Source organism: Trachemys scripta, chromosome 3 (assembly GCF_013100865.1).
Source record: "Trachemys scripta elegans isolate TJP31775 chromosome 3, CAS_Tse_1.0, whole genome shotgun sequence".
Taxonomy (NCBI): Eukaryota; Metazoa; Chordata; order Testudines; family Emydidae; genus Trachemys; species Trachemys scripta.
Window position 1 is genome coordinate 196,644,945 of NC_048300.1, and position 12,508 is coordinate 196,657,452.

Genomic DNA, 12,508 nt, shown 5'->3' on the forward strand with positions numbered 1-12,508 from the left:
GGGAGGAGTTACACAACTTCTGGAACTGAAATGGAAACACAGTAGGAGAGCAGAAATCCACCAGTGTATGTTAACCTGAAGTCAGTCAAGTGCTGGTGGGTGATCTCTGACATACCTGGCTGAGCCACACATATAAGAAGGGTGTGCATTCCCTCCCACACCTGATTTTTAATTCCCCCTCCCTCCCCCTGTTTTCCAGCTCTGAGGCATATCATGGCAGTACTTACCAGGGCATCAAAATATTTGCTGTCCCCACTATCAGTCAGCATGGTTATGAAGAGCTTAAAATGTAGCAGCTATAGATAGACTTTGGTTCAGCATAAAGCTTTTCCTAGTGAGAACTATTTGTAATAATGGTTATTAAAGTCAGAATGCCCAGCACCAGAAACTGTTTCCATCAGGCCTCATGTACCTGATACCATGAAAGCAAGGTAGCGGCTGAGAAGCAGTCAGGCCCAATTCCATCAACAGCCAACACACTGACTCAACCTTCCCTGTTTTCAGTCAGGGACAAGATGCTTACTTTCTGCCAGGGGTGCGTTTGCTCTGGTATTCCCATTTCCTAGCAGGATTGAATAGACTTTTCCCCTTTTTTGTATAGGCTGTTATTCAATCCCAGCATTTTAATCTTTTGAAAGAATGCACTTCATACATATTAGCATGGATCTTTTGCAATTGTGTATTCTAACTCTAGCCAGTGTTACTACTTAAATATTACAGAAGCCATCCTATGAGGGACTCAACCGTTTCAGTAATTAAGAGCTAGGGAATAGGCACAGTGGAATTCACTTACTGTAACCCTAACATTGCTTTTAGTCCCTAAGCTTTCCTACTGAGACGCCTAAGCGTTCTGAGAGCAGCAGTTCTCAGGACTGTGCAAGTTAACACAGGCACTTGCTGTAGAATAACCAACCATATTATGCCAAGGTAGTACAAAAGTAGGTAACAGTTTTATGTGGAGAAGGAATTTTGAACTAGTCTGTCATGGAAATAATTTCAAATAAACAAAATGTACATTAGGCCCCAGGTGAAGGCAATAGCTGATTTTCTGTATTTTGTTAGTAGCCCAGGGGGATAGCTCCATGGTTTGAGCATTGGCCTGCTAAACCCAGGGTTGTGAGTTTAATCCTTGAAGGGGCCACTTAGGGATCGGGGGCAAAATCAGTAATTGGTCCTGCTAGTGAAGGCAGGGGGCTGGACTCGATGACCTTTCGGGGTCCCTTGCAGCTCTATGAGATATACCTATCTCCATATATTATTATTATATTAAACTACTATAGTTTAACTTTGAAGAGAGAAACTTTGGTAGCATAGAAACTCACAAGGTCCAGTTTTCTGTCCTCCTCTCCCCTACAGAATGGAAGTAGGATATTTCTTTATTCCAGGCCATGTTCATATTCAGTTTGTGCCTTCCATACATAAACTCTGCCCATTCCCCAATTATAGGCTCAATTCTCAAGAAGTGCTACCTTCTGTAGGACAGAATAGAAGTTAAAAATGGATGAGATTTATTAGGTGAGCTAGTCCCAGTACTGTGCAAGATTGTTCCCTACAGAATTGTCCCTGTTTGCTGTCAGCACCACATTATGTCACAGATGAGAGGGAGTTTTAGGAACAAGCACGTCAGGAGCACAAGACAGGTAACCAAGAGCAAATTCCAAACCTCCCCCAAGAGCATTTAGTTTCTAGTCATGTAAATAATAAAAGCTGAGAAACGTTTCTCTTTGCACACTGAAGCAATAGCTTTCACTAGGGCCATTCACCTTACACACATCATTCCTTCTGTATAGGTGGCATCACAATTTAGTGCTTCATGACCATGGCAGGGATACAAGGTGTCTGTATAAAATCTTTTATTAAATTTAAAATACACAGTCTGATGTAACAAAAGCGCACACATACAAATAAGTATTTCTAACAGAGGCTGTGGAGAACATCAACAAAGTATGATAAAACAAGCAAGAGTTGCAGTGAGTAGCCAACCCTGTGCCACACAAACATTTAAAGTGCCTCAGAGTGGTTTTATTGCCAGGTGTAATCTTAATTGTGGTCTACGTTCCAAAATTTGACTCTTCCTCAACTATGATGGTTCCACAAGACTAGCAGACTTTGCCTGTTCTAAGAACAGATGGCATTGGAGAGCCAGACAGCACAGTTTCAATAGCTGTGGGAGTGAAGAAAGAAGAAATACATTTTAAAAGAATAATTTCTTCAGTAAAGCAGGTTGAACAATTTTGCAGCCTAAAGCTGGTGCTGTAGTTTCTCAGAAAGATCATGAGATATGAGCCACCTAACTTGAGAAACAAATGAAGCCACAGCAACACCAGCAAGATGTAAAATTGAGCAGTATTGTATGGGAAGAAGAGCAGACCAAAGCCAAAGCATACTTACTAATAGTCTCATTGCTTTAATGAGACAAGAACCTTCTCCAAAATACATCTAAAATTTCCAGATGACAAATGAGCTTCAGACTCCCATTCTCACCTGCTTGAGCCTATCCAAACTTATCCCTCTGAGCAATGCTGAACCGGCTGGGAAGAACCAACTCCTTTCATTGCTATAGCTAATCTATTTGTCCAGGGCAGAATGGAGAGCAAACGTTTGCACTGCTACCTCACTATAACTGCCAGGCCAGCAACTTCCACCAGCACTAAGTTTGATTTTGTTTTTGCCAAAAGTTTCATAAAGGAGAGTTTGGGGTGAGTATGTTCCTGCAGCAGCTCTGATCAGTAACCATTAATACTGGATATTCATTTGTTATTGGATGGTTACAGCTAGAGCTCAGATGACTTGAGTCTGCACGGTATCCATGAAGTGCCGCATTTTACGGAGGTAGGCATCACCAAGCCATAGGGAGAGTTCTCCACTTCTTCCTGTGAAGCCCACTAGGGCTTCCAGATCAAATAAGTAAGTAGTGTGGAATATAGTCTAGGGAAGGTTTACTATACAAATTTTAAGATGAGGGAATGCAGAAGCTTTTATATTGCAGTCACAGCTCTGTGCCAGAATGGAAGGGAAGAGACTGGTTTACAGGCAATAGCTAATGCATCCACAGCAGAAGGACAAGGCCCAGAGATCTGATTAATTTTTAAAAATCTGTAACAACATATTTCAAACAATTTTTGCCATTAATTCCAAGCACTGTTCTCCCTCCATAAATGGTGCTGTTGTGACTTCACATCAGTTAAGTCTGCTTCCTCCCTCAAGACCTCCTCCCAACATGCCTGTGTGAGCAAGGTCTCCTGTATGGCACAAGCGTACATTGAGACAAAAGAGGAGCTCTCTTCTATCTTCCTCTGACAATACATTCTGTCCCATAATATCAATTGTGTCCAAAGATACAGTAGCCCACCTCCAAACCACAAGTTAAAATAGAGCTTAGGGCAAGAAGAGAATTGGAGGGAAAACCAGGGCTACTTAGTCACCTTCCTAGAACTAAGAGCTTTTAGAAAGAGTTAAATATCAATCCCAGAGGTGTTAACTATTTTCAGACAGGTTGGAAATAGGTTGAGTCCCTACTTACCTGCCAATACTCCAGTTCAGTCCTTTTCGTTTCCCATGTCAGAGTAGCTGGGACAAACAGCTGACACAGCAGACAGCTTCAGTCTCTAAACTAAAGGTAATAGTGATGCATACATTCCAATAACAATTTGGCATATTAAACAGTCTTTGTATTTATTTTAAGAATGCATTTCTGTTAATCTAAGCAAGAATATTCACAAACTACTGTGATGAAAATACATAGTTTCTGCTAGAAAGTTTTTGGATAAACATTAGATTAGATTACACCATGCCACTCTTTCAAAAACAGCCACCATTTAGTTACATGGCCAAGTACCATGGAATGAAGTAATTACATGGAAAGCTCTAATTAAACACTGCACAAGACAATCATCTGCTGTACCAAGGACAGTGGAATTGACACTTCGGAGCATGGCCACCGAGTTGATAAGGTTGGCAGCCTCAGTCACCAACATCCTTCTTCACTATTATACAAATGAAGGATCAGTCTGCAATACTCCATTAAAAAAATTGGGCAAGCTATATAGGACTTGCATATTAAAATTACTATACAAATAAATAATTGTTCCTTTACATACAACCATTGGGGGAAATGGGAAGCAGTCAAGATTTATTCTGACCGGTCTCCCTCAAGGTCAAACCATTAATCCAAGGAGAATTCAGAAGTATTGGTCAGGATGCCTGTGTGATGGTAACAGTGAAATACAGGACCTGTGGAAGAAGCCAGTCAGAATCAAAAGACCTCATCACCACACCTTAATTAGACTAGCATTCCAAGGACAAGAACCCTTATTTCAGATTACATGTTAGCAGGGAAATTCAGTTTCAATTCCAGCCCAGACTGGTGGCAACTGAAATCTTTTACCATCTGATGTCTAGTTAGTGGTTTACCCTAATTCCTAGGGTAAAACTTTCTACATAGCTAAACCACCACAGCACTGGTTCAACAGAGAGGTCAAAAATTGAACAAGCATCAAGTGAGCTACCCTATCTCCTGAGAGGAGACTGCTGAAGCAGAGGACTGAGACAGCCATATAGGGCTTCGTGGGGGAATTTGCCCTGCCCTGCCTGCTGTACCTGCAATTCAGAGAGAGGACTTCAGTCTCTCGATTTACTGTTAAAACACTGCAACCACCATGTAAAACTGATGATGTTTCCAGTCTTCTACAGCAGTGGTTCTTTTGTACTGGTGACCCCTTTTATGCAGCAAGCCTCTGAGTGCACCACCTCCCCACCCCCCATAAATTAAAAACACTTAATATATTTTACATCATTATAAATGTTGGAGGCAAAGCTGGGTTTGAGATGAAGGCTGACAGCTCTTGACCCCCCCCCCCCATGTAATCATCTCCCAATCCCCAGTTTGAGAACCCCTGTACAGCATCCTTTATGTTCTAGTCCCCATTAGCTTAAGAATTCACAGTCAAATGATAGTAAACAATCTAACACTGATCTGATAGTTAGTGTACTGTTGGGTACGACACTGCCTTACACCAGTGGTTTTCAAACTTTTTTCCTCAGTTGAAGAAAACTGTTGATGCCTGTGACCCAACATCATAATATCTTTTGACTAGAGTTTTCATAAAATCATAACATTGCAGTACGTTCCAGCTTACCCCACTTTACATAACTAGCTAGACACTAGCCTTAGTAACCCAATGGTAAGGAGTGTGGGAGGTGGCCCAGGGTAGGGCAGAGGGCTCTAGGGTGGAGCTGGGGATGAGGAGTTCAGGGTGCAGGAGGGGGTTCAGGGCTGGGGCAGAGGGGTTGGGATGCAGGCGGGTGAGGGCTCTGGGGTAGGGTCAGGGATGAGGAGTTTGGGGTGCAGGCAGGCTGCCCCGGGGCTGGGGTCAGAGGACTCCCCACAGCTCTCCTCCTGCCGGCAGGCAGCACAGAGCTCCGGGGGGAAGGGCCTCTCTCCCCTTGCCGGCAGCAGCCCTGCAAGCCATAACTTGCTCCCCTCCCCAGTTCCCACCCACCCCCTACCTCTCTCTTCTTCAGGTCCCTGTTGCACGGCCCTTTAGAGCTGCTGCGCAGCAACAATCATTATAATTTGAATCAGCTAGGCGACCCAGTGCCTGACATTCTGCGACCCAGTCCTGGGTCGTGACCTGTACTTTGAAAAAAAAAAAAAAAAAACGGCCTTAGACCACAAGTTTCAGGTTGGGGGGTCACTTGCTTCTCAGACTGATATGAGCTAGAGGTGCCAGAAAGACATTCCCAGCTCCAGGAAGAAAAAACTAGTAACCCTTACAGGCAACTGTGCTTCAGCATGGTAGGTTTGAGAGAGCCCAGTATTCTTCAGCAAGAAAGCTGGGGTTTTCTATCAGTGAGGAAAGGATGCAAGAGACCCCTTTGGGGGCAAAAGAAGGGTGATTGGTATCAATCTCTATTGCAGCTCATTTCAACTAACATTTCTGCAGTCCGTCATGGAGAACAGTCTTATAGCAGACTTAAAAATAGAGGCAACAATTAGAAAATTACAGTGAATTAGTGTAATTTGCAACAGAATGAAGTGTTTTGGTCACTACCCTACTAACGGATTTCTGCTTCCTCATTACAATATACAAAACATTTGACAGAATTCCTGAAATTTGTGCTGTACACACTTGAGGTTTTAACAAAGCTGCTACTGTCTATTCTCAAAAACAAAACTAACACAAAAGGTCAAACAACAACATGCAATGACTAGGGCCAAAATTTTAAAGTGTGAGCATAAAGTCAGACCTAATCGGCAGCATGATTTTCATAGGAGCCCAGGAAGGGCAGAGAGACACTCTAGCAGATTCTATTTCAGGACCGAGGCCTGTTTATAAAAGCAGTTTTGAGGCAGGAACCCCACCTTTCTCTGTGTACAGCACCTTACCGAGTACAACACGACCCCCAATCTGATAGGGCTCTTGGCACTAACAAAACGGTCAACTTTTCATTATATAACCTGGCTCACATTTGTCTAACATGCAAGAGAGTGCCAACCACCACCTTTTAAGGTGCATCCACACGTGGAAAATATGTGGTAACACACAGTAATGAATGTGTGCGAAACCCATTACAGGTGCTTATTAGGGAGAAACAGGTTAATTTGACACTGGTTTCTTATCTCCTGTTCTATTACCTATAAATGTGCTGAGCAATTACCACTCATGGGGCCATACAATATACTGAACCCAAAATATTGCTCCTATAAAGCAGTTATCCTGACAGTGAAGGGTGCAATCAAACTGAAAGAAACCAAGCAATGAATCTAGGGAACTGCTGTTAGAGATAAAGAATTTAGGCCAATCAGGCCAGTATCAAAAACTAGGATTGCAAGTTTGAAATGAGATTACCCCAGTACAGACACCAACCTGATCACCCCTTGCTGCTATGAACGTTGGCGCTTTTTCCCATAGGAGATTCTCCTGATTCGAATTTCTAGTTGGAAGGCATCCAGTCTTTCCTTTGGGTTAAACGTTAACATGTCATGCAGGAGTCTGCAGAGATCGTCTGGCATGGACTTCTTGTTCTTCAGAGGAATTTGCAGTTCCATGTTGGGATTCTCCAGCAGTGCCTCGCCAACAGGAATAAGCTGCTTGCCTTGACAGATGTAGGTTCCTGGGTATAGTTTGTAAAGAGGGAGAAGTCAGATTGGGGAAAAGGAGAATCCACACCACACATCCATCTGACAAGCAACACAAGATTTATTAGTAGACGTTCACAGCATGTGAAGCCCAACTTCAGAGGCAACTGCCAAGATAAGTGTTGTAAGATACCAGCCCCAGAAGAAGTTCATTACCAAAATAGGAACCATTAAGTTTGTTACATCCCCATTTCTGCACAAGTGGGCATCAAGCAGAGGAAAACAGAAAGACACTTTTAAATTTGGCCTACACAGGACATTGTCAAATGGTTATAGGGATTGCATGCAAAGAAAACAGCCTGTTGCAAAGAGCTACCCCTACTCCACTCGGTTTCAATGAATTTTACTGCATCAGTAGAACTGGAAGCTAAGACAGACAGAGGCAGGTTGTGTTTGGTTCACTTTAGATGACTTAGAAAAAAGTGAACTGAGCAAATAGTGATTCAAACCACTTTTAATAATAAATGACAGTATGTTCCATTTACCTTTATCCAGACTGCTGGATACAGCTTCTCCTCAGCAAAATTAAGAAACAGAAATGTAAATAAAGACTGGGCAAAGTGGATTAGCTGGGTTCCAAAGAGACAGCAAAGGAAACTGCTCAGTCAAGCTGCTCTACCCTCGCAGCAAGCATTGAATAAATGACCGATCTGCATATGGAGGTTAGCCAGGCAAGTCTCTTATCTCGAGCTGGCGGATGGCTATTGAATAAACTTCAATGAAGTCTGTTCGTACCTTGGTCTCAGACCCAGAATATTTACTGTTTTTCTAGCCAAGAACTAAAATGCTTTTTCCTGTTTGGCATTTTGAAAAGGAACGATCTCAGTTCTTAATTCCATTATGTTTTGAAAACTTAAAGCAGCCGCTCAGTAAAAGGAGCCGTCTCTGAATGCCTTTATTGTGACTTGAAATTATGATGTCAGATATTTAAAAAAATGTGTACATTAGGCTTCCTTGAGTAGGAGTTGAAATGCCTCTGATTAGTATGTTCATATAAAAGATTGTCATTCTGTTCTTTCAAGGTGCATTTTCTGTTGCAACATATATTCCTAGAATCACAGACCATCCATCCCTGTAGAATCTCGTTCAGCCAGACACAGCACTAAGGATGACTTAAACACCCCTTCCAGCCTTATAACCTATTTTCTTACATGTCCTTACAATCCTTTGGATGGGTCCTTTGCCTTGTGGCCTTTAAATATATCACCACTATCAGCAGGACAAAATGTACCAACTGTAGATCAGCCTATCTTCAAGGAAAGATAGATTTACTGCAAGGGTAACAAGGTAGAGCAGAGATTCTCAAACTGGGGGGGTACAGAATGTATTTGGGTGGCGGCGCGTGAGAAGATTTAGGGGAAGGGGCGGGGGGGAACTTACTGCGCACATTTTACCCCCAGCAATGAACAACTAGCAAAGATGATTCCTCCAGACACATCAGGTCCGCATTTGACTCTAGATGGCGCTGTGCGTTTTGATGGATTTCTGTTAAGCTTGCCTAGCATTATACAAATTGCCATTTGTAGGTTAATCCATTTGCACATTTAAGTGTCAGCATGGACCACAATTGCAGTTTTGCTTTTGCTCTTATTACAATGGATCATTGGCTCATTCGTGCCACAGGAAAAAACAACTCAAGTGAAAAACAAAGACGCCAAAACTCATTCAAGTGAAGCACCGCCACCGCACGTATCGGTAGATGTACTTGTGTGACGGGAGGTGGGCGCGTAAACTACCACAGACACAAGGAACGGGGGGGGCGCGATCAAATAAGTTTGAGAACCACTGGTAAAGCAGACATGGCTATCAAGCTGCTGAATCTTGACCACAGATTGTGGATATACTGAAAATGCTTCACCAATGGCATTGAACTCTGAGTTTCAGTATTTCCTTTGGAATATGTTTGGGGTTTGTGTTTTGGAGTTCTTTGGTTGGTTGGTCTATTAAAGTTCATTGGAGCTAGTCCCATTTCTGCTGAGCACCTGTTGATCTCCCAACCCCCTATCCTCAATGGATGGCCAAAGCCAGGTGACAAGTTTTCTTCTCCTGGCCGTTTATGTCACAAAAGTTTTTTGTAAACGGAAAAGCGGTAGAGATCACAAAAGTCTAACAAAGCTTTCAAACACAAGTAAAGTTCAGAATGTGCTCTAAACATGTTGCTCCTAGGTCTTAAAGATTGGGGAGTCCCACAAAGGAAGCGGATCAACATGAGGAAAGGGGTAGGGAGAAAGGGGAAGAGGGCTTTATGGATTTCTGGCAATACCTCTGGTGGAGACATGGAGAAATGTTGGCAGACTCCAGAGGAAGCCATATCCAATACTATGCCAGAAAAAAGGGTGGTGATGTGACTATGCCTGGGAGAAGGATCCTCAGGACTTAGAGGATTGCTGGGGTTAGGGCAGGAGAATGATCTATCCATTAGGGTTCATTGCTGGCTGTACAGCAATTATTCTCACCAAGTAATTCCTTCTCAGAGTCTCCATCCCTGAAGGTAATCCTCTCTACCATAGCCCAGAAAATGATCCCGAGGGCAAAGATATCAGCTTTGGCAGTATAACGACCTTCCCACACTTCTGGTGCCATGTAAAAGTTTGACCCACAGGCTGACGAGAAGCAATGCTGGTTCACATTCACTTTCCCCTGGCATATCTTACTCAGGCCAAAGTCCGCTACCTATTGACGAAAAGGGGAGAGATTAGGAGGTCACCATTATTACCTATATCATTGTATGGTGCATACAGGCATGAACAGAACAGCAATTGAGCAGGTAGCTATATTGAGTGCTCTGAACTATTATATTCACTATTATCTGTATTGAATAACAAAACTTCAGTTTGATTGTCCTTTGGCTGCTCCAAAGGTGAAAGCAATATGCCAGTATTGAGCTTGAGGGCCAAGACATAGGTTACTCACAAGGGACAGGCCTACCCTCCTCTGAGTTAACTGCTGGAACGCCCGGGGAATTGGGAGTAAACTGTGAGTTGACTTTCTTGCCACTAAGCTGTTCTTCCCATTGAATTATTACAGAGAAAGACTTGTTTTCAGTCTGTCACAGTAAGGAAGAGAATTAGTCAGTCTTCAGTTTAACCAGGAAGATCCATGGCTGGAGCCCAGATGAAGCAAGAGACAAGAAAACCTCTTGTTTCCAAAACAGCAAGTAGTGCTATAGACTACAATATTGGAAGTGTTGACAAGTGTGTAAGGACTGGAGGTCCACCAATAAGGGAAGGGAATATGCTGTATAAACCTTTGAAGACCTTATTCTCAATATCTTCGTGCTTCCTTCCCATACCCCCAAAGGACAAAACTAATCTGTTCCAGAAAGCCGGAACCATAGTTGCAATCAGTTAATCCAGAGTGTATTTAAAATGGCCCTCTCTGCGAGCAACTTTACCCTCTACCATTTAGCATGGCAACCCTCTAGTCTCAGTGTTACCAAGTATAGCCCCAATAGATCCTGGACCCAACAGTGTGATTGCACTGAAATCACAAGTGCCCTGCTGCTTTCATTGAGAAAATATTCCACCACTGATCAGGAACACAGTGGCTAGGTAGTGGTTTAAAACTGAATTAGCCCTAAATTGTTCCTCTTAAGGGAACGTCTCGTGCATGAAAGATGCTACAGAAATGCTCTCAGGATTCCCCAAAGAGGCCAAAAGGTAACTGACTGCCCCACACCCTCACCAAAATTCTCTTTTGAGACTCATACAAGTGAATTGCCCGGCCTTGTCTAAAAGTTCAAAGGGAAGGAAACAAATGAGGAAACTGAATATTACAATATTATCCAAGTGACCAACTCAGTAAAAGTAATGCAATTGGCATAACACTTCACCCACATACTGAGCAGCAGCAAGAAGGATTACCCTCTTACCTTTACTACAGGACCTCCAGGGCTATGGGAAATAAGAATATTATCTGACTTCAGGTCTCTGTGCACAATCTGATTTCTGTGCAAGAAGGCAACAGCACTGCTCAGCTGCTGCATGAAGCTATTATTCAGCTGAGAATCTGGAGTGCGAGACAGCAAAAAATCATTCATGTTTCCACCATCACAGAACTCCATCACAAACCACAGAAAACAGGCAGACTTGGGGTCCATGCATCTCCGCCCTTTCAGACAGGTCTCAATCAGCAGCAGATGACTGTCCGATTTCCTGTACTGGCGGCTGATTGGCTGAAAGACTTGGCCACTTTGCAAGACACACTCTTCTAACTGGATCACATTCTCATGTTGGCTCTGAACACTTTGCAGGGCCCAAAACTCTTGCAAAGCCAGTTCCACATTTTCAGGTACGTTACAATGCATCCTTTTCACGGCCACTTTGTTTCTGGTTTGACTGACAACTGCCTCGTAAACTACCCCATAGCTCCCTCGACCCACTTCCCGTACAATGTTGTACTTAGCTTCTGTAGCCATATCTTTTTGTGGCCCAATGGGCAATAGACAAAAACAATCTTTGAAGTCATAACACTCCTCAGACTTTCACTTGCAACAAAATCCTGAAAGAGAAAGACAAGGAAAGTTTGGTAAAAATCTGACAGCTCACCCACAATGCTTCATGTGCTTCTGTTTGATCCTTTAGTGGTCTATATTTTATTGTGTGTTGCTTGGAACATAGAAGCCTGTTGCCTAGGGATTGGTAGCAACAGTGGGATTTTAAGAAAGAAATCGAGCATGAACACATCTTTCAAGAATCACTGTTCAGCACAGTCCTGCTGCACAGTTTGCTACAACCACGCTGCAAAATGGCACTGTGCAGAACTAAACTGCTGCATTAACAGTGAACACAATGAACAATGTTTGGTAAAGAGAAAGGTGACCTTCCCAGTGCAGAGTGCATCCCTCAAGTAGGGGAGAAACGGAGGAAGACATCACCTGAGCAGCAGCTTCTAGGCAAAGCTGGCTTGTCAGCACTGCCTCTCCAAAGGTGCTGAACAGACAGGAACACTAATTCAGCCCCACCCCACCTCACAACAGCACCAACCCCTACACCCACTCCCCACATCTGCAGTCCCAAATCCCACTCCCTCACTGACTAGCCACATGCGCCCACTGTATCGTCACCCCAGTGCCAGCAATACCCTCCCCCACAACATTGTCTTGACTCCCAACCCCAAAACCCAGCCACTGAAGTCCCCACATCCCTCTTCATCTTCCAACCGCCCCAACCCCTCATCACGTTCCCTCAGTCCAGCCAGCACTAATCCCTCACCCTCCCCATGGCCCAGCCATCACCAAAACCTGCCCCCCCCGACCCCTCCACCTCCCCATGGCCCAGCCATCACCACAACCTGCCCCCCCGACCCCTCACCCTCCCTATGGCCCAGCCGTCACCACAGCCTGCCCCCCCCACGAGACCCCTCACC

At 43.8% G+C, this 12,508-nt stretch overlaps 1 protein-coding gene across 3 annotated transcripts in view; it reads right to left on the reverse strand.

Moving 5' to 3' along the window:
• Positions 1–1,836: 1,836 nt before the first annotated feature.
• LOC117875427 (serine/threonine-protein kinase PDIK1L-like) overlaps positions 1,837–12,508 on the reverse strand; it is a 15,803-nt gene continuing 5,131 nt past the window's right edge. For all 3 annotated transcript variants that reach the window (XM_034766754.1, XM_034766753.1, XM_034766752.1), the window contains exons 2-6: positions 11,013–11,641; positions 9,598–9,814; positions 6,870–7,116; positions 3,524–4,233; positions 1,837–2,164 (exon numbers count right to left, since the gene is read on the reverse strand). In XM_034766754.1, coding sequence (XP_034622645.1) covers positions 6,887–7,116; positions 9,598–9,814; positions 11,013–11,558 — 993 coding nt within the window. In that variant the 5' untranslated portion in view covers positions 11,559–11,641 and the 3' untranslated portion in view covers positions 1,837–2,164; positions 3,524–4,233; positions 6,870–6,886. The remainder of the gene's footprint in view (positions 2,165–3,523; positions 4,234–6,869; positions 7,117–9,597; positions 9,815–11,012; positions 11,642–12,508) is intronic.